Source organism: Larimichthys crocea, chromosome XII, assembly GCF_000972845.2.
Source record: "Larimichthys crocea isolate SSNF chromosome XII, L_crocea_2.0, whole genome shotgun sequence".
Taxonomy (NCBI): Eukaryota; Metazoa; Chordata; class Actinopteri; family Sciaenidae; genus Larimichthys; species Larimichthys crocea.
The window spans coordinates 25,142,863-25,169,489 of record NC_040022.1 but is presented as its reverse complement, the minus strand read 5'-3'; the positions used below and the strand labels follow the sequence as shown (position 1 = coordinate 25,169,489).

The window sequence follows — 26,627 nt, the reverse complement described above, 5'->3', positions numbered from 1 at the left end:
AAGATATCAGTGAATTGACTTGCAGGCGCTACTTATGAAATAACAAAGAACCCAAATCATTTTCAGTATTCATTTTTCAGTATTAATAAATAATAGGCTTTTTAGATTTATATACATACACCTATTTTTTTTTATATATATGCACAATTTCAGAGGTTCCAACACCTTAGTTAATATTATTATTATATTATGTTTCTAGTATTTACAACTGTGTTTGTTATAAACACAAATAGCACAAACCAAAAACATTCAAAGTTTTGTTTAGAAATGCTTGTTGTTTGCGATATTACCTGACATCAATGAGGGAGAGAAAAAAAATGGTTTAACCCATTATAATAAGGACAAGCAATGGTGATGACGTAAGGGGCTATCTATTTCTAAAGGCCATAGACGAGGAGAATCTTGTCACCTGGAGGAATAATGCAGTTAAAGGAAACTGTGTTATTAAAAAAAAAAACGTGTTTGATGCCAACTTCACGCCAGCTGCCAGTCTGTTGTTAGCTCTCCCTCTCTCTCTCTCTTCTCCACTATGATCTCGTACTGTCTACAGTCTGCTGGTTAACCCACCCGTACGCTCGCGGTCTGTGGTGATAGGAGTTCAATGGTCAACGCGACGCACACACCGCTCGCTCGCTCAGCCCAGAACATCCCATGTACCCGCGCGACATCAATAACAATGGCAAACCGTAGTCTGTTTTGGTAGGAGACATCAGATTGGAGCTTGTGTCTTATTTATTTTTTATTATTTTTTTTAAAGGAATTGGCGAGTTTTTATTTTTTCAGATAAGAGTGTGCGTCTATTGTTATATATATATTTTTTTGTACATTTTTTTTTTTTTTTTCCGAAAATGTGCGAGGCGCTGTTGGCAAGCTCACACAGTCCGTGCATGTGTGTCCCTGCTCCTTCTCTGCTGGGCTACAGCTACTAACCTAGCTGCCTTTCACTCGGTGGTTAGCTAACGTTAGCCCGGCCGCGTTTGTTGACTTGAAGAGGGGGGAAGAAAAAAAAAAAAACAAACACAAGCGAATGTAAAGCGTGCTTGTGCGATTTGTTTTATGACAGCACTCCTTAATTATTTTCCAATCGTTACTGTCGGGCACGGCAAGAATTGTTGTATGGTTTGTCGTAGAAAATACTTTGCTGGCTAGCTAACAGGCTAGCTATTTGTGTGTATTCTTCGACTGAGGAAAACGGCGAGTTTTCTTTGAAAGTATGGATGACCAGACCAGGATGATGACGGGTCTCACCGGACTCGGTGGACTACAACAAGCCGATGTCGGTGACCCAGACTCGGTTAGAAAACAGCAATCCCTCGGCCAGCCTCAACAAGACATCGGGGATATCCTACAGCAAATAATGGCCATCACCGACGAAAGCCTGGACGAAGCACAGGCCAGGTAAGACAGACGAAGAGCCATTTTCCACACAAGATAGCTAAAGCTAAAGTGCGTTGTATGTGTCTCTTTATTTTTTATTTTTTTGCTTTAGGACTCGAGCGTTTCTGTGAAACGCTCTCACGTAAAGGTAATGTGTAATTGCAACATTTATGCAACTTCCAAGTTACATGTAATTGGCTGCTGAGCCAGTACATTTAGTTACAGAATAACTTGTACACCCACATTACAGTGCTGTTGTAGTTTGAAAGGAGGTTCTTTGTTACTTCAGGTCGTGCTTTATTGTGAACTATAGTTTGTAAACATGCTCACTTGGTTGAAATGCGGCGATAACGTTAATCCCTATTGTTTTATAAAAGGAAGTGTGAAATAAAATTTAAAAAAAAGTTTTTAAGCTTCCTATTGAACGTGATAATAATGGTAGCCGTATAAAATGCACATAACACTACAGCTGCGTTCACGTTTCATGGGTCTTTTTAGTCCTAGTTAAAAACACAGCGGTTGTGACATCTGTAAAGGCTTTCATTAACCCATGCACACACAAAAAAGAGTTTTTGTTATCTTTTAATTGGATCAAAGGAAGAAGTTAGTGGCGCAGATTTCCCCTCACACCAATTAACAAAACTACCAAGAAGTACTTTCAGCACATACTCCATGCTCTCAGGAAAAAAAAGGACATGCTTTATGTTACTTGAATCAGAACTTTCTGAGTGAAATTAAGTCTTCTGGTCAAGCTATCAAATGTTACTTATCAAACTATACTAAATTAGATTCCCCTAATTATAACAACATGTATCTAAAAAATGCTGTTCCACTTCAAATGAGTGTCAATAACATCATTGAAATGCAAATGAGGGGGCTAAATTAAGCTAAGGGTAAGGATTACCCATGTATCAGTGATGACAGCAATCATTCATTCATATGACTCATTACTTAATTTTTGTGTTAGAGGTATTTTTTTTATGTATCATTGTTATAGAGAGTATGCACACACTGCAGTGAGCAACTGACCTGCACTCATCTGCCATGTGGCTCAAAGAGCATAAGGTCAGTTTCAGATGAAGCGTCAGTATTTCAACAATAGACAACCGTCCACTGCAAGACTGTGGCCACAGTGTGATGTGTCATTAGCTAGTGATTTTCCACCCAACATTTGACCACCTGGTTCTCTTAATTAATTCACTCCTCTTTCACTCCCTCCCTCCCTGGTGTTCATCCTTTTCATTGTGTGCTGGGTGCAATCAATTCTCCTATAATGTGTACGCGAGTGCAGCTGTCCGCAAATCGAGTTTCTATTAATGAGATGGTGGTGAGGGGGAGGGATGATGCTATACCAGCAGCCTATGAACATTGGGATATTACCTTCTTCTTCAGTACAAGTGTGAGGACTTAATCAGGCCTTATTATTTCATTATCAAATGCAAATTTTTCTGCTTTGGAATATTTCCTTTAGTTCATTATTGTTTTTTTTTCTTTTATGATTTGTGCTGACCATTTCTAACAGGGTTGTACTTTGGTGAATCAAATAACGTAAATTACAATTATTTGGATTGAAAGGGCAAATTGCAGGGTAGGGAACCATGAGGCAGCCCTAATATTAGATGTTAACAGGCTATTCTGAAAAACCAATTAAAGGTGTGGCTGCTTCGGAAGTGCCAGAGGTGTCCTTGCTGCATGCTTGTATTGATCTAAACTCCCACTCAGAGCATGTCCTCTTCGTGCCATATATGTGCAGGATTAATACTAAAATGCAGCCTCTTGTCAGTTCAGTGGATTTCATACAAAATATGTTGCGTGTACAGCTCAAATCCTTGATGCTGTGTGTCATGTGTTTATAATCAACAAAGGCAGTGCTGATGAGAAAATGTTCATCTTCTGAACGTTACATACTTAGGTTTAGCTGATAGATTACTTGCAAAAACTGTGGGATGGTTAGGCTGTTTACTGATTTCTCAGGTTTGCTTCAGGTAATAGGCCGAAACATAACCAGACTTTAAGGCCACACACAATCTGTTAGGTTTGCTTATAGCAGCTGGTATGTCCTAAAATGTGCCGTTTTTTATTTTTTATTTTTTATCAACATCATACTTAACTCTGATCAAGTTTGTCACCCACACATCAATCTTTCCCTCGGTCATGATCTACAAATTAATGTGTGAGGTGGCTCGCATGTGAGCATGACGTCCTTGTCGTGCAGGGTGGCAGTGTGTTGGGATGGGGAGTGGTCAGGGCAGCGCAAGAACTTGGTGTTGCAGAGTACACTTCCTGCGCACCATCCGCCCTCATCCTCTCACCCTGTCGCCATATGTTCAGATGCTGGCCAGAGGAATCGCCGGCGCATTGGGGTGGATCAGACGACCCCACAGAGGGAGGGAGAGCAGGGGGGGGCATGGCAGGGGGTGGCCTGCCACTCAACTTCCAGCACAGGTCAGTACAGGACCGCATGAGCACCTCCTTCTCCCCCTCCTGCTCATACCCTCCATGCTGAAGGCAGCCCTCCCCCCAACTCAAATCCAGCAGTGACAAAATTGGTGGACAAAATAACATATTTAATGCTAGACAAATAACTCTTCACATCGTACTGCCTGAACATTCTCATAGAAAGGCAGTCTTTCGTGGCATACAGTAGGCGCACTATTTTCTAGTCCCCATAGTCCCCTCATTAATACTGCAGTGGACATTCACAACTGGAATTGGTGTTGAGGTCAGGTGTAGCCAAATCATATTCATCTGTGGTTGTTTTTAATGTGTTGTTGGTAATGTTATTTGGAAAAGAAATGCTTTATTTCAGGTTGATCTTCAGGTTTTTCTTGTTTCATTGATTTCCTTTTCATGCTCATTAGAAATGGAGGCCTCATGTTGGTTTTGTTTTGTTTTTCACCTAACCTTTAAATGTATGTTGCACTTTTTCCATTTACATATAAAATCTGTTGCCACTGAAAGTTAATGATAAATGATGTCTGTTGTGATTTGTAAAACCTAGAACATAGAACACATCAGATGCTTGTGTTAGCTGTATGTACAGGAGTTGTCATTAAAAAATACAGCGGAGAGACATCATTTAACCTCATACCATATAATGAAATATTACAACAGCACTGCAAACTACAGCCACATGGAGTTACACATAACCTCGTCTTAACAATAACAGAACATAAGCTACACAGGTTTTGTAATATTTACTGCATGCTTAGTTTCATGTTTTTGTCTTAAAAATGCACACCTATATGCGCTCAGCTACTTATGCACTTAGTACAGTAGTAAACATTAGAGACTATAGTATCAAGTCATTTAGCGCATTAAGATCGGGGCTTTACTACAGCATCCCAGTCTCTCAGATGTTAATACAAGCTGTATGAGTGTGTGGGTGCATGGTTGTGTATTAGCAGGATATTTACTTTGCTAAGGTGTTCTGATTTGATTACGGTGAACTGTAGAAGTTTTGCCTTTTCTTCTTTAATTGCTATTAGCCTGTTTGGCAATAAAGAGAACATCTCTGATTAAATTAAAATTGCAACTTAATCCTAATCCTCTCTATCAACTCACCATCTACTTCCATGGAATGAGTCTTTCTGTAAGAGGTAGAAATTAGATTACTGTGTATTAACTCTGGAATCTGGTGCTCAGTAATGATGACCTTGAGGTTTGGCATCATTACCTGTTCCACAGTGCAAAGCATCCAAATGACAACATTACTCTTGCTAGTTCAGATTGATGCATCAGGGATGTTTCTGCACTGACAAAGGCATTTAGCTATTGGAAATGCCTTTAAACAACGTGGCTCTGTCCTTCTGTGTTGCACTACACTCTTGAAATGCTGTATGCATAATACATACAGGTTCTCTACCTGTTTTATGGGGGAGGATATGGAATGACTTGAGATGGAGGTCTGTTTATCGTAATCCTCCTTGCTCTCTCCCTCTCTTATTCCCTCTTCTCTCTTACAGGAAGCATGCCCTGAACTGTCACAGAATGAAGCCAGCCCTCTTCAGCGTTCTCTGTGAGATCAAAGAGAAAACGGGTAAGTTTCTACTTCACTTGTTCTCTTTGTGTTCTCCAGTAAGCACAGGTTGTAACCTAGTGCTGAGATGTAGTGTGCCTTTGCCCCAGTTACCCTGGGACCAAGTAACTTGTTTTTTTATTGGCAGAAAACACTATTGATTTGAATATTGATTTTATTTGCTGTAGAACTGATTAGCTGCATGTATTGTGTATGCTTTGGTTCAAAGTTATCTAAATAAGCATTACTGTTTTGGCTTAGTAATTATAGAAACCTGAGCTATTTTGGCCACTGTCCAGACTTCACACTGACCTGTTGAAACTAATCTTAGTGGATCGGTGCCTTTGAAACTTGAGTTAGACATGCTGTAGAACACACTAACAACTTTGAGTTCACGATTATTATCACATTGCAGATTTGTTTTCCATTTTGACCTGGAGTACCTGAATGCAGAAATATTATACCCTGCTTGGTTCAACATTTTTGCATTATTGAAAATTTCCATCTCATGATAAATCTCCTGATAAATACCAATGTGACAAAATGCAAAAACGGTGCGTACCACCTCTTACTCACAGCAATATTTACTATATTATGGTAGAGGAATAAAGACCTACAGCTATAACTACGACTACTACAAAGTGTCCTATCCAAATTATTAGATTAAAAAAATCTAACCTGATCCAAACAAAAGGTTCATGCACAGCTAGGTGACAGCAGGCAGATATGGAAAACTCCACAGGGGTGATTGCTTTACAGTCAAACTGTTATGTTATTTCAGTACAAAGAGATGTTCTTTTCTCCCGCATTGTTAAATAAGCTACACCACACAATGTGGGGTAATTGTATATAGGGAATAAATTGCTTTGCACATCAATGCAGTACCTTCATACAAAGCAACAAGAAAGTATTCCAGCACTGTCTTAACAAATAATGCTGAATTTCAATAACATGGACTGATAAAAAATTATCGCCTATGTAAATATCACAGATTTGCTCTTATTCATAAAATTATTCAAAGTGAACACGCTGCTTATCCTCATCTTGTTAGCTATTCGAGTCAGCTATCTGACAGATTCGAGTGTGGTTCAAAGGAACAGGCCTGGGCTGGATGGCAGATTGATGGTTATGGTAGTGTAAATGGGGTGTGTTTTTGAATCCTCTCCCTCTGCCAGTCTCTCTCCATTCTTGTCCTTTCTATATGCATTTTCTCTCTTTCACTTGCCTTGTGTGTCTTCTAACAGCAAACCTCTCTTGTTCAAATACAATTTGAAAATGCTGCACTGCTGCCTGTTGTGGCCCTCTGTCAATAATGTATTATTGCTCTCCAGTGATTGGACAAAAGTAAAGGCTAGGCTTGAGTGAGTGGGGCAGGGTACACTGTTTCCCAGGCAACCAGTGGTCTTATTTACCCTAATGCCATTCACTTTGATTTTCACATTTACTCTGCCAGCAAACTACAGAGAGGGTCTGTGAGTACTCCTACAGTAAGCTGAGTAGAATAACAGAAGGCACGGAGGAAGGTTTACAATGGATTCATGCTTGAGGTGTCTATGCCAACCATGAGATATAGAGATCCTTGGCTTTGCCTGTACTGTGCTGGCCATCTGCCATGTAGTGCCCTCCTAACTGCACTGTGTACCTGCTTTGGCATTTCTCTGCTAGTCCGTCAGACCCCCTGCAGGCCCCATTATGTGCCTCTGGAATGTGAATTGACTTCTCTTCAGTGCAGCTTGTGGAAGACCCAATCAGTAGTCCTCTAGTATCTCCACAGATTTTCTGCAGTCTTTTTTTCACTAACAAACATGCACTTGTGTTGGCACATCCACATACACACTCTGTCTCTCTTGCACACATACGCACACACAGAACAGGGATAAAAGCAAACTCGGTCTTGGGTCTACTCCTACTGCCTCGGTCTTGTCCTCTCCCCCTCCCTCTCTATGCCTCGCTCCCATTCTTGAAAGAGAAGACTTGCTCTGAACTCGGGGCTTTGATATGGTAATGTAATGGTGGTGGAGGAGGGGAGGTGGGGTGTTGGGGGATGGGAGGTGAATTCCTCTGAGTGCTGCAGTTGGTTAGATTGTTTTCATTGTAAAGGAAATGTTCTGCGCTAATGCCAGTACCCCCCGTTCCAACGCCAGCACCCCAAACCCCCCCATTTTACAACAGTGCCTGTGTTGTTTTGAGCTCACATTAAACATGACCTCCATCTGTGTGAAATTTGACTCTTGTTAATACTTCATTAAAGATACACTCCAAAAAAGAAATTAAAACATTTGGAGAGAGACAGGAAATGATCAAAGTTGAGAGTCAGTGGCTTTGCTTCAACTCAGTTCTGTTCTCCCTCGCTCTCATGGGTATTTGCTGTAAAAATAGCTCTTGGTGCAATGGGACAGCTTATGCCAAAATCTCTCACAAGCCACTGCAGTTACACTCAGAAGTTTTTCATTTAGTTTGGGCATGTTTGAGGTGTTTCTTCGTACTTTTATGCATTCTTTGTGCTTTACACACGACAACAGTGAATCTGTCACTCACTCTGTTCTGTCACCCTGCTCACGTCGCTCTTTTTCAAACCTGAACATTCCCAGTTATTTTTGGACAGGTTTTTTTTTTTTTTTTTAAATGAAAAGATTTTTTTAATGGAATTAAAGCTATACAGTTTTTTAGCTCGGAAATGGCAAAGTGCATTTCCCTCCCTCGATTGGACAAGTTCACACCACAACACTTGCCACTCATCTTGATAAGCTGTCTGATAAACAAGTCTGTGTGGGATTATGCTGCTAGTTGGCTGTTGAAAAATGATGCACACTGGCTAGCACCCTACCTATCCAAGACTGAAATGGCTGGCTCTGTTTCACCTCTTATTATGAAAAACTAATGTGTCTGTCCTGCCACTGGTTTTATGATTATTCATGTGTCTGTACACAACCACTCACATGGGCTATGTATCCCTCAGCAACAACAGTGAGGGTTTAACAACAAGGACATCCTGATGGCTTACAGCCAGTCTGAAGTTAACTTGAGCCAGTTGATTGCTCTGTTAGGTACCCAGGTATACCGGTGTCCTAACAATGTGTCTGGGGTACTGGTTATTTGCTGTCTGCTTCTGCCACAGGCCCACTCCCTTTTCTCTGTGCATTTTCTAACCAGCCTCTGAGTCTGAGTTTTTTTTTTCTTAGAGCAGATACATTGCGCAATTCTCTAAATAATGACATAATTTGGTTGAAATGGAGTTTAGCCCTATAATGTTTGTTTAATTTGACTTATATTTATTTATGTTGGATGGAAGTGTCTTATTTTTCTAACCATCCACAAGCACCAAAGTCTCCGAGTCAATGCCCGCCAGCAGAGCCAGCAGCACTTAGCTAGGATGTTGGCAAAGCAGCTAGCTGACAACCCATCATCACATCCTATTAATGTTTTGACAAGATGGATGAATAGTGAGATTTAGCAAACTCGATGAGCAGGCTCCCTGGTTTATGTTTTTTTTTGTTTTAATACTATTTTTGGTTCGATTTCTAAGTTAATACTAATAATTAATAATAATAATAATAATAATAATAATAATAATAATAAACATCTTGTGTTTGAGTTACAAAATCTTATTAATTAATGCAAGACCAGGAGAATTGAAGAGTTTTGCAATGTTGTTACAAACCATAAAATTTAAACTTTTTCTTTTTTTGAATTTTTTACTGTATATTATATTTTATCTTCTTGTAAAAATAGATTATTATAAATTAGACTATGTGGTGAAGAATAAATATGGCTGTAACCTATAGCAACACAGACTGGTGTAGCCCTTTGTGTTGTGTAGTGTAAGGTTTATCTGAATGGATCCTTTTTGCAAGCCATGGAAGTTCTTTTTTAAAATTATCTACCTTACTTGGGTATTCATAGCACTCAAATAGTCCTTTTTGCATTACAACACCATTTCAGTGACCAAACAGCCCTAATTACATGTTAATTGAATTACAGCATGGATGCAGTTGTTAAAACGCCAAAACAAAAACACTATTGGGAGTCACACATAGTTGCCATGTGTTTATTCACAGTCAGAATAAACACATCACAAAGGGCCTTTAGAAATCTAATTTTAATTTGTATGTTTTATTTCAAAGGCCAGCAGGAAAGTTGAAAACAAAACATCACACACCAGTGTTATCCAGTTGGTAGTCCCCAGTTTGTGTTAGAAAAAACATGTTCCACATCACATGATTGATTCGGATGTTTGTATTCCACCAACTTTGACAAAGTGCAGTACATGAAGTCTAGTGAATCACATGCCTCATTAAAGCAACGTAATTATTATTAGCTTTCAAATAGCCCAATTTGGAACAGAGCCCTAAAATTTTATGAGTTGTTAGGAACCTGTGGGATGTCTTTTTATTATATTTTTACGAGGGAAAGCATACAGTGCCTTTTAAACCAAAAGCGGTAACAAGATACAATTAGTCTTTGGCTGAAATGCAACCTATGTGACGCTACCAAACCTGTATTTTCAGTTCAAGTATCATGTCGGTCTGAAATGAGAATGGGCCATCCAACTCTGTACTATGCACCAACTTCTAATGTGATCATATCCTTGGGTTATATGTTGTAAAGAGTCTTCTATTTATACTCGGTGCTGTGGTGCTGGATTATCTCATTGGCTTTTCAGGAGTCTCTGTTGTGTTTTGTGGTGTCCTGCCACTCAATCGTTTTTTTTCTTTCCCCTGCTCTTTTGCAGAAGAGAATGGAAAAAGATAGAGCGTGTGTTTGGGGTGAGGGGTGGAGGGGTGATACAGGGAGATTGATGAGGCAGTAAGAGCAGGAGTAATTACTCGGTGTCCATTCCCCAAGCCAGATTGGCAGACGGCTAATATCACACAGACCCCTGGTCCTGACAGACACACCACTGCCCCCCCACCCCCCATCTCAAACTGGGGAGGCAGAGCACCCCAACCTTCAGCCTAGGCTTAATGGTGTGTGGGCCAACTGATTTCCCCATGTGGTATTATTCCTGTAGGAACTGGGCTTCTGTATATTGACAAGGGAAACTGCTGTCTGGGGTGTGTTGTAGGATGGGTAAAGCTCAGTGGAATTGTTCACCTTTAAGACTGCTGCAACATTATTTTGGCTTTGATTCATTAAATGGTTTAGCCCTGCCATCGCTATTTCAGGGGAATCAGGGTAGCCGGACATGAAGGCTGAGTATAACAAAATTATAATAGTTGACGAAGCGTTAACAACATTGTTTGTGTTAATGAATTACATATTTTATATTAGGACAAATGCCCACTGTAGGATTTTTTTTGTCTGATCCAGTTGGCAGAAAATTAAAATAAAATGTATTTGTGCCTTATTTCATTGAGGTTACTTACCAAATTTAAAAGGTCAGTGAATAGCACTCAGCAACACTCACAAATACTGGTGACAGACACCAATTTAATTGGCCAGAATGACAGGATAGGCAAGGCGCCATGTTTTGCACACTTACGGCATACTTTGGATCCACAAATTCCCAGCAATTTATGCCCAACAACAAGAAGCCAGGAAATATTGAGTGACCCATCAGTATTGGTCGAGGATCACCCACAGGGCGGAGTCCTACCTCTTCATCTCATCCGCCCTCCCTCTCAGCATGTCTATGCCTCTCACACTGCTTTTAGGCTTCGCTCTTAAAGGAAGCCAGCGTCTCTTTAATTAAAGATATGTAAATGTGGTCTCAGCTGGATTGCATTAGTTTGGTGGCAGTGGGGTGGGAGAGAGTCAGAGCCTAGCTCCTAATCCTGACTAATTAAGGATTAATTACAATTGATGGGAGCCTTCCACCCCTCCGCAGTAGTGCACATTGCTGTCCCAGACAGTATGTTTGTATATTTCACGCCATGTCATAAATGCAGAGGAGAGATGGAAACATCAGAACTGGTGCGGGAGGGAGGAGGGGGGTTAAATCCATGATGATGGTTTGTGTTTCCATCTGTTTGTCACATGTGTATTTGTTTATGTGTGTACCAGTTTGGGAGCCAATTTAGGATAGTCTCCTGTAAAACCACTGTTAAACTGTTATCCTGCCCAGCCAGAAATGTTGTTGGCACAATGATTTTATTTCTTACTAAACTGCTACATCGGACCTGTGCAGACTTACCATGTAGCCTCAGATCTCTCTGGCACCATCTGACTGTGTCATAATGCTTGTTCACTTGTTATAAATGGGCACTGCTCTTCTGATCTATCGCTTAATTGCCACCTAATTTGCATAACAGTGCAAATTAACGACCTCTCAAATGAGCGTTCATTTTTCACAAAGTCTTTAGGAGCTCCTTAAGAGTCTGTGCTAATGAGCACAGGAGGCAGCTGGCCTGATGAGAGTTGACTGGGGGAAGATCCTAGCAGTGCTTTAACAAGCCGCCTGCTTAGGTGCTCTTCGTCATCCTCCTCTTCCTCCTGTGACATTTCAAATTCTTTCTTCCATGTCTCTCCGTCTTTCTGTGTGTGCAGAACTGCACTAGACTGTGAATATCATGTTAAAGATATGGTCACAGGTGCTCACCAGTGCTTAATATATCCTTTTAACTGTCGTACGTTGTGGCCATGTGACGTATTGACGCTAGTGTTTTGAAAAATATAATGTATCGTTCAGTCATGTAAAATAACATAGCAATGTGTGGACCGTTACTAGTTTAGGCTGATGTAATGCTGCAAACTGAATCACATTTTCTTAGATTACTGTTGAATATAAGCGTAAAGGAAATACTAGTATACTCACTGTAACTCAAGGTCTGTTTGTTTAATGCTATCCATGCCATCAAGATGAGTTTGCAAGGAAATAACTTTGTTTTGCAGATACTGTCAGTCATATTTCGAGGAATTAAATTTAGTTTAGATTTTTTTAAAATATGATTTTAGAGCGACTTGGTCCACACGTGATTTGCTGTTTTCACTTTTTCTGGGCTTTTTATTTGTGTAATTACATCTAAAAAAAATAAAAAATGTATTTTAAGGAATTTGGCATCTGCTTATAATTGCATGTCCACCAATATATACAGCTTATAGAGGTGGCTAATAATTTTGCTCTCTAACTTTTAATTTTAATCAATATTTTTAAACTTAAGTATAGAGATTTTAATTCACTGGTTTGTTGTACTTTTAGTTTAGACCTGTGACAAATTTGTAATGGCTATGAGGGAAATATCAAATAATTTGGCAACACCATGCATACATATAATAAAAGGGAAATGCATTGAAGTGCATCACTGTTTATTATACATGCAGATTAAGTGACAACACAAATTGATCATTAGTGTTGGTGTGTGACCATTTAAGGGGGGGTGGGGGGTACACATAGTCATCGCTTAGGTGTCCAAGCCTCTGTCTTTAGTTAATTAAGGGTTGATTAATGATGTGTTGGACTGAAGTGTTGTGTTTGCCCAAGGTGTGAGTTCTCCAATTCACACCTTAATCAGACCACACTGTTTACTCTGAATGCTTACTTTGCCTCAGTGTGTGTGTGTTGTCAGAGTGAGGGGGCTGCGTGCAACAGGACGCCGGTGAACTACCCAAACAGATGCTGATTAGTGTGAGCTGCTTACAGTAGAAATGGACATATGGATTAGGTTCATTAAGTTGACTGTACTGAAAAAAAACAAAACACTCTTTTAGAAGAATGTCGGTACACACTTTTTATGTTGAATTTGCAGTCGAAATGTACCTGTTCCCAATATTCATTTGGCTAAAAGCCCATCAGGGAAATTATTCATTTTTAATGTCATATTCTACAACTTGCCCAAGGCAACAATTTATTCACCCAAGCCCCTTTTTGAGCAACCCATATTCTACCAAAATGGCATGGTAAATCAAAATGCTATATGCACAGAGGAAATGTTTGTGAAGGTTGATATTAATCAATTGTTACAGCATTTGATTTTGCGAAGACGGTGCAATTTGCATCGAGGCTCCTACTCTGCTTGCCAAAGACTAGATCTGAGCACATGCGACTTTGCATTTACAAACGTGGCGACTAACTGGACATAAGGTGTATGTACCGCATGAATTTAAAGGTCAAGGAATTTAGAGAAACTCTGTCAAACAGAGCGGACACAAGAATTGGAAAAAAATAAGTCAGATTTGCATTTTGTCAAACTTTCACTCAAAGGTACTTTCCCCCCCTGCAATGTGGCCATGTTTCATATTCACCCTGGTTGGATTTAAGTTACCTTCCTCACTGTGATGCACGGTTCAGGAAGAAGTTTATTCCACTGTAGGTTTTTGTTTTTAAGGGAGAAAATATCTCTGTTTTTTAAAAAAAAAAAAAAAAGTGTAGCAGTTTAATATAGGGTGATTGGCCTCAGTTCTTTATTTCTAATCGTAACACAGAGGTTAGAGCTGCAGAGCAGTTTTTGCAAGGTGAATTTGCATATTCATGTAGCATATTTTCATTGTGAATACCATCTATCTGGCTCTTTATCTGAATTCTCTGTCTGTAATGAAAGGAAAAACTGATGTTTTCACAGTCCTATCTTTTCACTCTTTCTGGCTCATTCGCTCTCTGGCACGTCTGTACTCTGGATTCTGTATATTTCTGTAGCTCCTCTCTGTCTCTCTCTCTCTCTCTCTCTCTGTGTCTCTTCCTCTCTCGCACACACATCTTCTCCTGTGACTCCTTTTTTCAATTCTCCTTGGTTCTCCTTCTACCCTCTCTCTCCTTACCTTTTCTTCCCCTTTTTTTCCTTCTCTATCCCTCTCTCTCTCTCTCTCTGCTCCCGCTCTCTTGCTCTCTCCCAGTGAAAGGCTGAGAATACCCAAGGGAGCTGATGCAATTAAAATGCTAATCCTGTCTGTCTACAGAGAGAGGGAGAGGGGGGGCTGACAGCATGAGGGATTGCGGCTCACATGGAGAACTCGACTGAAATGGAGAACAGAGGGAGGAGGGGGGGGGGCACTGGGGGGAGGGGGGTGAGGGTGCGCTGAAAGGGAGAGGGGGGAGGGGATGTGTGTTGGGGGGAGACAGAGTGAAAAAGGGGATGCTAGCGAGGGAAAAGACAGACAAGGATAAAGCTTGTGTTGTGAGCTGAGCAATGATATACTGACTGCGTTTAAGTCTTATCTATCCCTATGTGTGGAAGGCATTACAGTTAATGTACAGCACTACACTATTGGTTCGGTTGTTCACCCTTACCTGCACCACTTCATATATTGTGTGTTGTGTCTGCGCCGCACACCGTTTCCACATTGGCTGTGCAGAAATGAGAATGATTATGTATGCAGTGAAAGCCCAGCTGGATACCCTGAATATTTCATAGTATGTGTTGCTCGCTCCGTCTCTCAATGCCACACAGCCCAGCTAGGGTGGTAACGTGTGCATAATGGTGTGATTTCTAAGAGCCGTGGATGCAGGCTGTGGGCCTTAAGCTGTCTTCCTATTTAGAAAAGGGAATTTAAGTATCATTACTTACAGCACTCGAGTTATAGTCTCTCAGTAACAGAACGAGCCCAGCAGCAACGTCAGGAGCCAGTTAATCAAAAAGAAAATGCTGCTTAAATTTTGGAGCAAAACAGCTAGCCAGCTCTCAGACCTGTAGGTTATTTTATTATTGTTACCTGTATTTTCCAGGGGTCTCCTGGTTGGAGACTCTTCACGACTCTATTGTTACCCGTGTTTACTTCATGGAGTCTTTTTTTGTGCAGCATCTTAACTCATCTCAGCAGCTGCTATAATACTACTAGGCCACTAGACTGTGCATGAGTGCAATTGTGGGTAATCACAGCTTAATTGGAGTAATTAGGGGAATGTAGGGGCATTAGGCTACAGCTGGGGGCCATAATGAGGAGTCGGGGCAAAAGGGAGGGGGAGAGGTGAGAAGCTTCAACAGCCACAGTTGCCCTCCTCACTGTAGGTCACTTGTACAAGAATGGGCAGTGAAGAAACACACCGCACATAACTACATACAATCAGAGCTGTCCACGGCAGGATTATTATCAGTACACACACAACTTAAACTGCCGTCAGAGCATAGGGCGAAGTATCCGAAATGATCGTGTAGATTCAACAGTTACAAAACAAGTACTTCTTGGTTTTGATCAATAGATTAACTATAGGCTATTTCTACAAAGTGCAGAGATCGTTAGTGAATGACTGAAAAGAAAGAAAAAGAGGAGGGAAAGAGATGGGCGAATCAGGGTCATTAGTTCAGGCGGCTGGGTCTGCTGCATTCCTGAGCCCTGAGATGGGGGAGCAGCAGAGCAGGAATGTGCCTTGGAGAGAGAAGAGACCTAAGCAGAGGGAAAGAAAAAGGCAAGAAGGAACAAGAAAAAGAGGAGGGGAGGGGAGGTGGGGGTGAGGGAAAGTTGGACGCTCTGCTATGAGAGGCCTTAAATGGTGGAACAGACTCATTTATCAAATGAAGTTTGAAAAAGCAAAAACTCATCTGCTCCACAGTACTTGGAAACTTTAAGCAAAACTGTTTTTGTCCTCATTTCTTTCACATCTGTTAGCCCTGCGCTACAGTACTACTCATTTGTTAGCTTTGACTGCTCCGCGGCTGCAAACTTGTTTTTCAGCGTGACTCTCTATGGGGAAACTTTGACAACAACAACAGAGACTCATAAGACCGCTATGGTTTTGCTAACAAGAGACAATGTCTGAATGAGCGAGTTCATGTACCCCCCCAACCTTTGATGATGAGCTTTGACTAACTAGTGTAATCCTTAAAGAGGACAAGCGCCTAACCCAGTTTCCACTGGGATTAATCTTGTCATCCATATTGTAAGCGTCTGTCTCCTCCAGAATCCTGTCTGGTTTCACCGCTGTTTTTAAATTGGCTTTTACCTCTTTAATTTAGTCTGCGGTTAAGATCAACATATATGCGGGGGGTAGTGCATTGTTTGACTGTGACTCAATCAATATGTTTTAGACTTTTTAAAACGTTCCCTGGTCGCCATATGAATTTAAGCTATAATCTATATAGTCATTATTTTTCTTCACTGTAAGTAGACATGAGTTGAAGGGCTGCAACTAATGATGAATTTAATTAATAATTCATTTTGCTGCTGATTTATTAATAATGATTTATTTAATTATTAGAATTATTTAGTCCACATGAGACGTGAGGGTTTTAGTCTATGACCACCTGTCCAAAACTCAAAGATATTCAGTTAAAATAAACAAATCAGCAAATTCTCACAGTGGATGAAGTGAAGGGCATTTTTTCTTGCAAACTTAAGGCAACAATTGATCAATTATTAGAATTGAGTTGGTATTTGATTTTCTATCAGCTTGTGAATTAAGTAATCAACTAATCTTTCAAGCTCTAATACTTCCGATAAATACAATAAAAGTAACATTTGTATTGTAACAGCCATGTTTCACATCATTATTTTAATTTACAAATAATTTATCAGTAAATAATGTGTCCAAGACATTGAATTGTGACACCAAGTTTCTACTTTTACTTTCTGAAGTTGAATGATAGAGACACAAAAGCGGCAAGAGAAAATTTAGTTAAGTGTTAAAAGCTTTAGGCTCTGAAGAAAAGATGGTTGTCTGTACTTAAAACTTGTTTAGGCTCTGAAGAAAAGATGGTTGTCTGTACTTAAAACTTGTGTGTGAGTGTGTGTGAGTGTGTGTGAGTGTGTGTGAGTGTGTGTGAGTGAGAGAAAAGAGAGAGAGAGATGAGAGTGTGGCTGTAGGCTGACAGAGGTCCTGGTATAATGCAGTGGTGGGGAGCAGCAACTGATAACTATACTTATGGCCACTGGGGCTCATAGTGACAGCACATGCACTCCCATTACTGGTCCCATGCCTCATGCCCTTATCTCTGGCAGCCTGCCACAGAGGGACCACACTGCCCTCTGCTGTTAATGTAGAGGAAGTCCAGGCTCATTGAGAATTCAGCCAGGCGCTCATAGCAATGACTCAGGGGAGAAACTTGACTGGGTTCTGACAGGGCTGCACTTCTTTGAATTTTTGCAGTGATAAAGCATCTTCCTATGCACCCCTAGAACCCACAGCGTTACCCTTCTCCTTGAAAGTAAATGTGTGGTCTGTCAGTTTTCAAAAACTTTTTAACCAACAGGTTTTCTCAGCCTTAGAAAGGTGTACTGGCTTGAGTTGGTCGTAGCAAACTAAACGCGTAAATATTAACCTTAACTTACATTCTTTCTGTCTTCTTCTGTCCAGTGCTGAGTATACGAGGCGTGCAGGAGGAGGACCCCCCAGATCCCCAGATCATGCGGTTGGACAACATGCTGCTAGCAGAGGGTGTGTCGGGACCAGAGAAGGGTGGAGGATCGGCTGCAGCGGCTGCAGCTGCAGCAGCAGCAGGGGGCTCGCCCACTGACAGCAGCATCGAACACTCAGACTACAGAGCCAAGCTTGCCCAGATCCGCCAGATCTATCACTCTGAGCTGGAGAAGTATGAGCAGGTGTGTGCAGAGCAGACCTATGCTCACATGTACTGTTATTCACAAATAATAATACAATACCTGCAGGTCAGCCAGTTTCAGTCGTGTGCAGAATAAAATAAAATGTACAGTAAACTGTTGTCCTGTTAGAAAGTTAGCCTATGTTAACTAGTTAACTATGCAACACTACAAGACTGGTTACTTCTGTTTTCATGTTTTGCAGCATGTTAATTACAACTTGAGTCACTGCGGTGTAGTTAAGAATAGAACAGAAACTTGTGAAAGGATATGAAACCACTCATGACTCAAACTGAGAGTCTGCAGGTTTTATTCAAACAAATGCTATGTCGGGTGACTTCAACTTTAAAACCAGTCAGTCCATAATCTGTAAAAATATCTGCTATAGTCTACTTGTAACAAAAATCTGAGCTCCTTAGTGTGCTTTGCTTAAAAATTGAATTGCTTAAATAACAGGGATGGATAAAGATGGTGGCTCCATTATAAAGAGTGAGAAGTAATTTTGACATTGATGCATTTTGTTCGACATAATATGTTGAGAATTGACATGAACAGATTTGAAGACAATGTTTTCTCCAAGGACTCATAACCAGACATTGTCACACATCAAATCTTTTGGTATTCAGCTCTGCACACTCATGGCTCTTTATGGCACCGGGCCGCCCTTTCCTGGTGTTTCAATGATATAGGTTTAAGGAACCACTGCTGTAGACTGTGTCTTATGGTTCATGTGACTTTTTTTAATATGAGAGATGAAGGCATCGAATCAACAGGAGTCATACAGCTTAGCCCTACATGTTGTTGTTCAAATTATGTCATTATCAAAACTATGTCATGGCACTGGACAGAATCTGTGCTCTTATTTTTTTGTTGCTCTTTTTACAGTAGCATTCAACTACTATCTTGTTCTCTCTCGGTCTCTCCTTGGTCCAGGCCTGCAGCGAGTTCACCAACCATGTAATGAACCTGCTGAGAGAGCAGTCTCGCACACGGCCCATCTCTCCCAAGGAGATTGAGCGCATGGTGGCCATCATCCACCGCAAGTTCAGCTCCATTCAGATGCAGCTCAAACAGAGCACCTGCGAGGCCGTCATGATTCTGCGCTCACGCTTCCTTGACGCCAGGTCTGTCTTTTTGTGTCTGTCTGACATTATTACCGTCTGTGTGTGCATGTTTGTGGTAGATGGCTGCTTATTATCGTGAGGGTTGAAGTCATCTGAGCGTGTTGACATTGTCAGCCATGCGCATTCCAAGCATGTTGGTCATTATTTCTTATCCGTTTGTCAGACGTAAGAGGCGCAACTTCAACAAGCAAGCTACAGAGGTGCTGAACGAGTATTTCTACTCCCACCTGTCTAACCCTTACCCCAGTGAGGAAGCAAAGGAGGAACTGGCCAAAAAGTGTGGGATCACTGTGTCTCAGGTGAATTGCAAGATCTTTTGGCTCTGAAGTACACTGTTATTTTGGTTGTTAAACTCAGGAGCATCTTTTATAGATCAGTTTTACACACATAGTTAATTTAAGTGATATTTTTCTGTTAGTAAAAGTAAAAAAATCTAAATGAAAAGCAGAGCTGTACAGAATTTTCCTTGTTCAACACTTTTTAGCTGACAGGGCTACGACAGTGACGCTACAGCTGCTAAATTAATGTGAATTAAATGATGCATTTCAATATCTGACATCGCTCTGTCCCTCAGGTCTCTAATTGGTTTGGCAACAAGAGAATACGCTACAAGAAGAACATTGGTAAGTTCCAGGAGGAAGCGAACCTCTACGCAGTTAAAACAGCGGTGGATGCTGCCAATGTGTCTGCGCAGGCTAGCCAGGCCAACTCTCCGGCAACGCCCAACTCAGGTATCACATGCTTCACTTCGTCTACGCACAATCCCTTCTACTTCTCATTACCAAGCTTTAGTTCCTCTGTGTCCACATTTGTTCTTACACACAACAGAACCAAATTGCACCACACTATGACTGTATGAAGAGCTGCAAATGTACTCTCAGCCAATTGAACACTGCATGTTCAGTCATGTATCAGTGTATATATAACCAATTGTTTTTGTATTCATTGTGTTTTTTAGGAATATTTCTTCTTAATTTTATCCCTCCTAACCTATGCCACAGAAACTAACAAATCAACAACTTTGCTAACAGCCAAACATCAAGCAAGTGCAACACACATATCAGCCAGCTAATATTACTTCCACTACGTCTAACAGCAAGAAGCCGGGCTTTGTGTCTTTCAGTCTTTTATTTTACAAAGCTCACGCCAACAACAGTCACTCCCAGATTTACTCTTGTCCAGCAGCCTTTATCCTTTCCTATTTTTTGGGGAGAAAAGTTACATAATGGTGCTGTTAGTAACTATTATTTATGATGCTTTATTAGTAACAATACATTAACACAATTTGCTCACTGGACATGTTGTTAAAACCTTTTTAAGAGTGACTAAACTCAAAGGGTGCAATATAAAACTGTCTGTGGGAGAGAAAGCATATAATAAATAAGAAGTGACAAAACAATGGTCTTTCAGCAGTAAGCTACAGTGACCAGGATGATGTCTTTTTGGGTGAGGAACAAAGAGGGAACATAGTGTAGGTCACTGAATGAGCAGATGTATACAAATGGTCCATGATCTGTATTCATGGGTTATTTTGTGCATGTTTCATCAAACAAATTTACACAAAAACGATAAGAAGGTAATATGATTGCAACTCCTATAGACTAACACAAACAGGGTATCTTAAACACAAGCCACCTATTGACTTTGTACATTATTGGCCTTGATATTTTTTGTCAACAAAGACAAACTGTGTAATCTGGATGTCACAGTTTGTCAAAACTGTAGTAAATATTTCTGCTTCCAACAAGATATCCTGATGGAGAGGGATTCAAATGTGGTTAAAGCAGACCACAACACAGACAGTGAACGCTGCTGTTGGGGAGTAGATTTCTGTAACTATCGGGCGTTTTGTTTAAAGTATACTGTAGCCTTTATACAGCCACAAAGTAAAAGACCTCATGTCCTCCACTACTGTCAGACTGGTCTATGCTGTAAAATCTGTGTTTGCACATTTGATATTACATAGACCTGTTTTTTTATGGTTTTCTTTTTTAGTTAGCAGACACTCAGCAGTTGGTGTGTGCAGCTGATGTACATGTATGCTAAGCAGAGGAATTTAGGCCTGTAAAACGATCTGCTCATGATACGATGGCCGAGAACACTGACCCTCACATTGAAGCTGATTGTTAGAATTTACTTCTTCCAGTCAGTGTCCATGACCAGTGGTGACCTTTTGACCCTATGGCACTGTGGTCGGGCTGATTGGATATTGGCTATATATTGCCTGCAGGGTCACCGGGGTCATACAGTTTGTCTCACACAGGCGACGCCTACCTCAGCCTGCATTCGCTCAACGGGGAGGGTCTCAGCATCGCCCCCTCTCTACAGCTGCAGGTATGCGCTGAGGACAGCTGCAGAGTTGACCTCAATGCCGTTAACCCAGCCACCCAGAATCCCTGGATACCTACCCTTAGCCTAGCTCCTTTCGACCTCAACCTCTCCTCAGATCCAGTCCCGACTTTACCTTTGACCCCATCAACCCCTCCTCCAACACAAACACACACACAAACTGACTCTTCTTTGCTCTGTACAGGCGAACCTGAGGAGCCTATAGCTTCACTCGAGAGGAATGATGCCAGTTCTTTAAACGCTATTTAGATTTGTTTTATTTCATAGCTCTTAATAGTTACTTGTACACATAGTCCCTATCCATATCTATCTCTTAAGGGAGCACAGTGTCAGCCTCGGCGCAGAACTCCCAGGCTAGTTGAGGGGCACCGTGACTCCCCCAAGACTCTCATAGTTGTCAACATAGGGCTGGATTTTTTCCATCTGTGAATTGAACCGGCAATCCCTCTGATTAATGATCAGTTTCTCTGCCTCTAGGTTGTCCTGCACACCCAACCTGCCTTTTTAGTCCTCGTTTTTCCCCGCCCTTCCACAAATTCCTCTATCCTATCTCTCCATATGTTCACCTGCTTGTGTAGACTAAGAAGCAAGTTCCTCTCCTTGTGATTGTTGTCTGCAGTTTTGTTGTTGTGGAGATAAACACAGATTTCTGCTGTTAAGTGCTATGTAGTTTAGGAATTTAACAAACAATAGAGTCAAAGTACACAAAAAGCTTTTGTTTCTGTTCTCATTTTTGGAGAAATGAGAACAGAAGTGGTTTAATTGAAAGTTAAGTTCACCAGCATTTAAAAGTAAAACACAGTAGAGGTTTGTAGATGCTGTTCCTTTGCCTGTGGTTATTTTAGAAAACAGGAACAGGAAGCATAAACATTTGTTTAGTTCTCAAATTTTCATGCAGGAGGTTGTGTTGAAATGTGTGGGTGTGTTTTGTCTCTGACAGGTGGATACCCTGCACCGTGCTACACACCTGACGGGCGGCTATGAGGAGCTGTCGGGTAGTGGCCTCTACACCCCTCATCGCCTGGATGTGAGTGAAAACTAAAAGCTCCTTTTGAACGTTTGCAGTTAGTCAAGACCTTGAATATCACAGTCTGCCTTCCCATAATTCAGGTGGATAAACCACTAAGGGGCAGTATTAACCTCAATAACTAGACAGCTTGCAAATCACAACAGCTATGAGAGATGCCAAAAAAAGTCCAAAAAACGTGTAATTACATGTACAGTAACAGGGTTACAGTCACCTTTTCCAGTAAGCTGATTTCTTAAAGAAAAGGAAAACAAGAAACCTGGGTTTTATAATCAGGGTAGAAGATTATAAAAAACAAATTTTCCAAACTAGGTTTCCCTTTGACAGAGTACATTTCTCTGCATATATGTAACGTAAAGTAAAAGAAACTATGATGTCACATAGCGATGCATCCTCATATTTATGTAGTTCTTTCCAAAGTTTGACTAAAACTAAAAGTAGCTTCCAAAAGTGTGTTTTCAAAACAAGGTCGGGGGCGGGGAGAATCTGATTACTGACCTAGTGCATTCATACGTGTTCCAGTATTTAAAACTGTTCTGACGTGTAACCTGATTGCAGCGTGCATGAAAGCAGCTGCGATCATGTTTTAACACATAAATAGTTCTTAGAATAAAGCGTTTTGTCTGCAAACAGTACGCTATCTTAAAGGCTGCATCATTTGGCTAGTAAGCACAAATATAGCTGATTTAGACTACTAATTATAAAAACTCCTTCTTCATGCAGAATACTCTTTTCCCTGACTGTTTGCAGGCTAACAGCTGGCAGGACACCACCAACCCCCCCTCAGTCACCTCCCCTCCTGGTCCTCCTGGCAGCGTCCACTCCGACACCTCCAACTGATTCGGTGGCACTCCCTGCCATCACTTCATTCCCACTGCGGTCTGCTTTGACTACCATCCTCTGTCCTCATTTTTCACTATTCCCTCGTCTCTCAACCAGACAGCCAAACAAGGCTGCGCTCACATTTCATAAACACACACTGTGCTGGAACACAGAACAGCCGAACAGTAGTTAGGAGGACTTCTCCCTCCACCCACAGCTCCACTTCAATGCTAGAAGCTCCCTAACCTCAGAATAAGAGAGGGATGGAGCATACTGATGCTGAGACAGATAGAAAAACATCTTCACTATCAAGGACTTTTTGAAAACCACTGACCCAGCTGTGTAGATGATCATGATGTCTGTACATTATGTGTATATGCACGTTAACTTCACACAGTACTCTTACAGCTTGTCCATGTGCTGTTGACCTCTGCACTCGACCCTTTGCTTTGGAAAACTGTGTGTGATTGCCTGTATCTCTTGAAGCCTTGGCATTTGACAGTCAAACTGTTGATACGGATCACCAGGGAGCTCTGCTCACCTTGCTCGTACCAAAGTGCTGCCCCGGTAGTTGTCAACACATCTGTTCCTCCGAGATCACCCTCTGCCAACTCAACACAAGACACCGTTGTATCTTCCAGTCCTTTATAGCTTGATGTGTCATTCTGTTGGAGATTTCAAAGTGAGTACTTGAGATATGCACAAATGTGCATGCACCCCCCCTTTCCCCCCCACCCCCTTCCATAACACACCTCACAAACTTTTCAGTCGTTTTCATAGTGAGCTGACATAAAAGATGTGTCAAGCACAAAAGTTAGCATCCTCGTTATGGGTGTCTCTACCTGTAAAAGGGTAGTTTAAGGGGATCACTGTTCTAAACCAGACAGGACAGATGATAATAGGGCTGGTGAGAAGAGGAGGAAAGGGCAGAGAGAGGAGAATATCTTTGGTTGAGTGGATGTAACTAATAGCCCTTTTTGTTGCTAACCAATAGAGGGTGTTGGTAGATGGCTTGTAGACTTTACTTCTTGCTTTCTGTCCACTAGTTTATTTGATTGTAGGCTATTTTCTAATGCTGTTTCACCAAGAATGCACCAGCCACCACCAAAAATGAGCTCAATAAAGCATCTTAATGACGTTAGAAGAGGGGTGGAAAGATTGTGGGGCATTGATGTGTTATTGGGACAAACGTGACATGAATTTAGAAACGTGACTGTCTTCCATGCATGTAGGACTTCTAGGCGTGATATTGTTTTCATTTAACCTTCCGAGTTTTTAGCTTCGTTTTTATTAACAAAAAAAATAAAGGGTATAATTATTACAGTCAGACCAAAAAGGAAAAAGTGCATCATGTATTGCTATGATGTGTGTGTCTCCGTGTGGGCGTGTGTACAGTGTTCTTGGGATGACTTGGTCAAACTGGCTGGTGCCCTATGACCTTTGTAAGCATTATAGAGACTGGGTGCTTCCACCAGCCAATGACACACCAAGTGGGGTTCAACTGTCCTCCCCATGTTGAAACATTTAAACTTGTGAGCCCAAGGCCACACACTACAACCTTCTGTTGTACCAAAAACCAAAAATACCACATTCAGCAATGTAATAATGCTACTCTGTGTCTCTCTAAAGTTGGTGCACAGCCACCTTTTCCGTTCGAGGAGAGGAGGGAATTATATTTGTATCTGTGTCTCTCTGTGTGGTGTTGTCATGCCTCAAGTTCATTTGATTTTGGGTTTTTCTTTTTTTGTTGTTGTTGTTGGGGGGTGTCATGGGAGGGTGGGTGGAGTGAGGACTGTCATATCACACCTGTATTTTGATTGAGAGCATAAAGTTATGCTCTCCCCTTTACCCATCTTCTAATACCTTCTGGTAAAACCAACTATTTTGTTCTTAGTTCGATGGCCAATTGGGCAAGGGCTTCTCTCTCTCCTCTGTTACCAAAAAAAGAGGCAGCACTGGGTGTAGTAAAACTCTTAACTCGTGTTTAAGACAAACCTGCAGCGTTTTTGGGGATTTTCATTTTTTGGAACTATTTTATACATTAACTGTTATGTGAATAACAAAGCATTTTGATAGTAAGGTAAAGCCTTATGAAGATTTAAGTGTCAGTCAAGACTTTGTTGAATCATATTTTACAGAACAAAACTTGATCTTATAAGCTGGTCACATGTGATATCCCACATCTAATTACTTGTTTTGTTACTCATCGCAGTTCATACGACTGTATCTTACGAATAACGTTATCACCGCACCAAATTGTCATCCTCCCCCTTTTTCTACCTGTTGTAATGGATGTCACTGTACAGTTTGTGTAATGTTTCAGTATTTTTTTTTTCTTTTATAAACTTTGATGTTTGGTTGAGATGCCAGTTTTATTTGGCCTTTGTGTCACAGGATTCACGATAACTCTGTATCAATTTTGAATATTATTTAGGTCTTTGTTACATAACCGGGAGGCAATGTAGGGTTTACAGGTATAACTTTTGGTGCTGTGGAAACATAATTGTATAAATTGAGGTTCTCCAATGAACATTTTGCCGTAGAGATTTATGGACCCCTTCTTAACTGATTCACCCTTCAGTTTCTACTTTTTCTACTCTTCTAATATAATATTAATACAATATTATTATTAATAAAATATTTTGAAATCTGCTTAAATTATTCCATGAAATCAGAAATACGTCTCTTTATGGAGTGGCAAATAAGTTTGCATTTTAATAGTTATATGGACATTTGTTAATTCAAACTCGGAGATTCAAATCAGCCTATGCAACTAAACATAAAGGTGCAGATGTTTTGTAGAAAGTTACTCCCAAAAACTCTGAAAATGTATTCAAATGGTTTCTTTTCAATGCAGAAATATTCTGAGAATATGCAAGCAGTACATTTACAAAAGACCGAGAGGAAGTTGATGCTGAAATTTGTTTGAGAAATGTTTTGACCAACTACTAAATAGCGACTTAATTCTTGTGACACCCTGAAGCAGGAAAACAGATGGTCTACACTTTGCACCTGTCATGTACCACTCATGTTGAGAAAAAACAAACTACCAGCCAAAAGATTCTTGCCAATGTGTTCATTGTGTATTTTTACAGAAGATCTACAACTCTAAAACGCATTACTTCATTTTACCGTTGATCGTGTTAAAGTCTTGATTCTGCGACTGACTAAATGACTTCCACAGCACCAAATGCTTCCTAAACCTCTTTGATTTCTTTGTTTTTATTAGTATATTTGTATCTCCCCTCTTTCCCTTGTATTTACCCCTCTCTCTACCTCTGTCTTTCCATTTCTCTTGTATATAACCCCCACTGTTTTCAGACTTGTGAGTCTGTATGAACTCCTTTTATACCTCAACTTTAGAATTGTTCTAGAAAGAGTAAAACAAAAAGGAAGAATATGACAAATTGTAGTGTTCTTATTAGAAAATTAATAAAAATGATTTAGTGTGATTTTTCAGTATTTGATTTCAGACTTTAGGAGTGTTTCATTTTATAATTTGTCA

At 40.7% G+C, this 26,627-nt stretch overlaps 1 protein-coding gene across 2 annotated transcripts; it reads left to right on the top strand.

The window, feature by feature from the left end:
* Positions 1–424: 424 nt before the first annotated feature.
* pbx4 (pre-B-cell leukemia transcription factor 4) lies at positions 425–25,484 on the top strand. 2 transcript variants are annotated; one of them, XM_019264988.2, is made up of 9 exons: positions 425–1,398; positions 3,709–3,822; positions 5,343–5,416; positions 17,559–17,803; positions 18,734–18,924; positions 19,088–19,223; positions 19,499–19,655; positions 22,214–22,300; positions 23,051–25,484. In XM_019264988.2, exons 1-8 carry the CDS (start codon positions 1,214–1,216, stop codon positions 22,255–22,257), a joined length of 1,146 nt encoding a protein of 381 aa, XP_019120533.2. In that variant the 5' UTR covers positions 425–1,213; the 3' UTR covers positions 22,258–22,300; positions 23,051–25,484. The 2 variants fall into 2 exon arrangements, with proteins under 2 accessions (XP_019120533.2, XP_010728668.1); XM_010730366.3 differs by lacking the exon at positions 3,709–3,822 and having other exon boundaries at positions 432–1,398.
* The last annotated feature ends 1,143 nt before the right edge of the window (positions 25,485–26,627 follow it).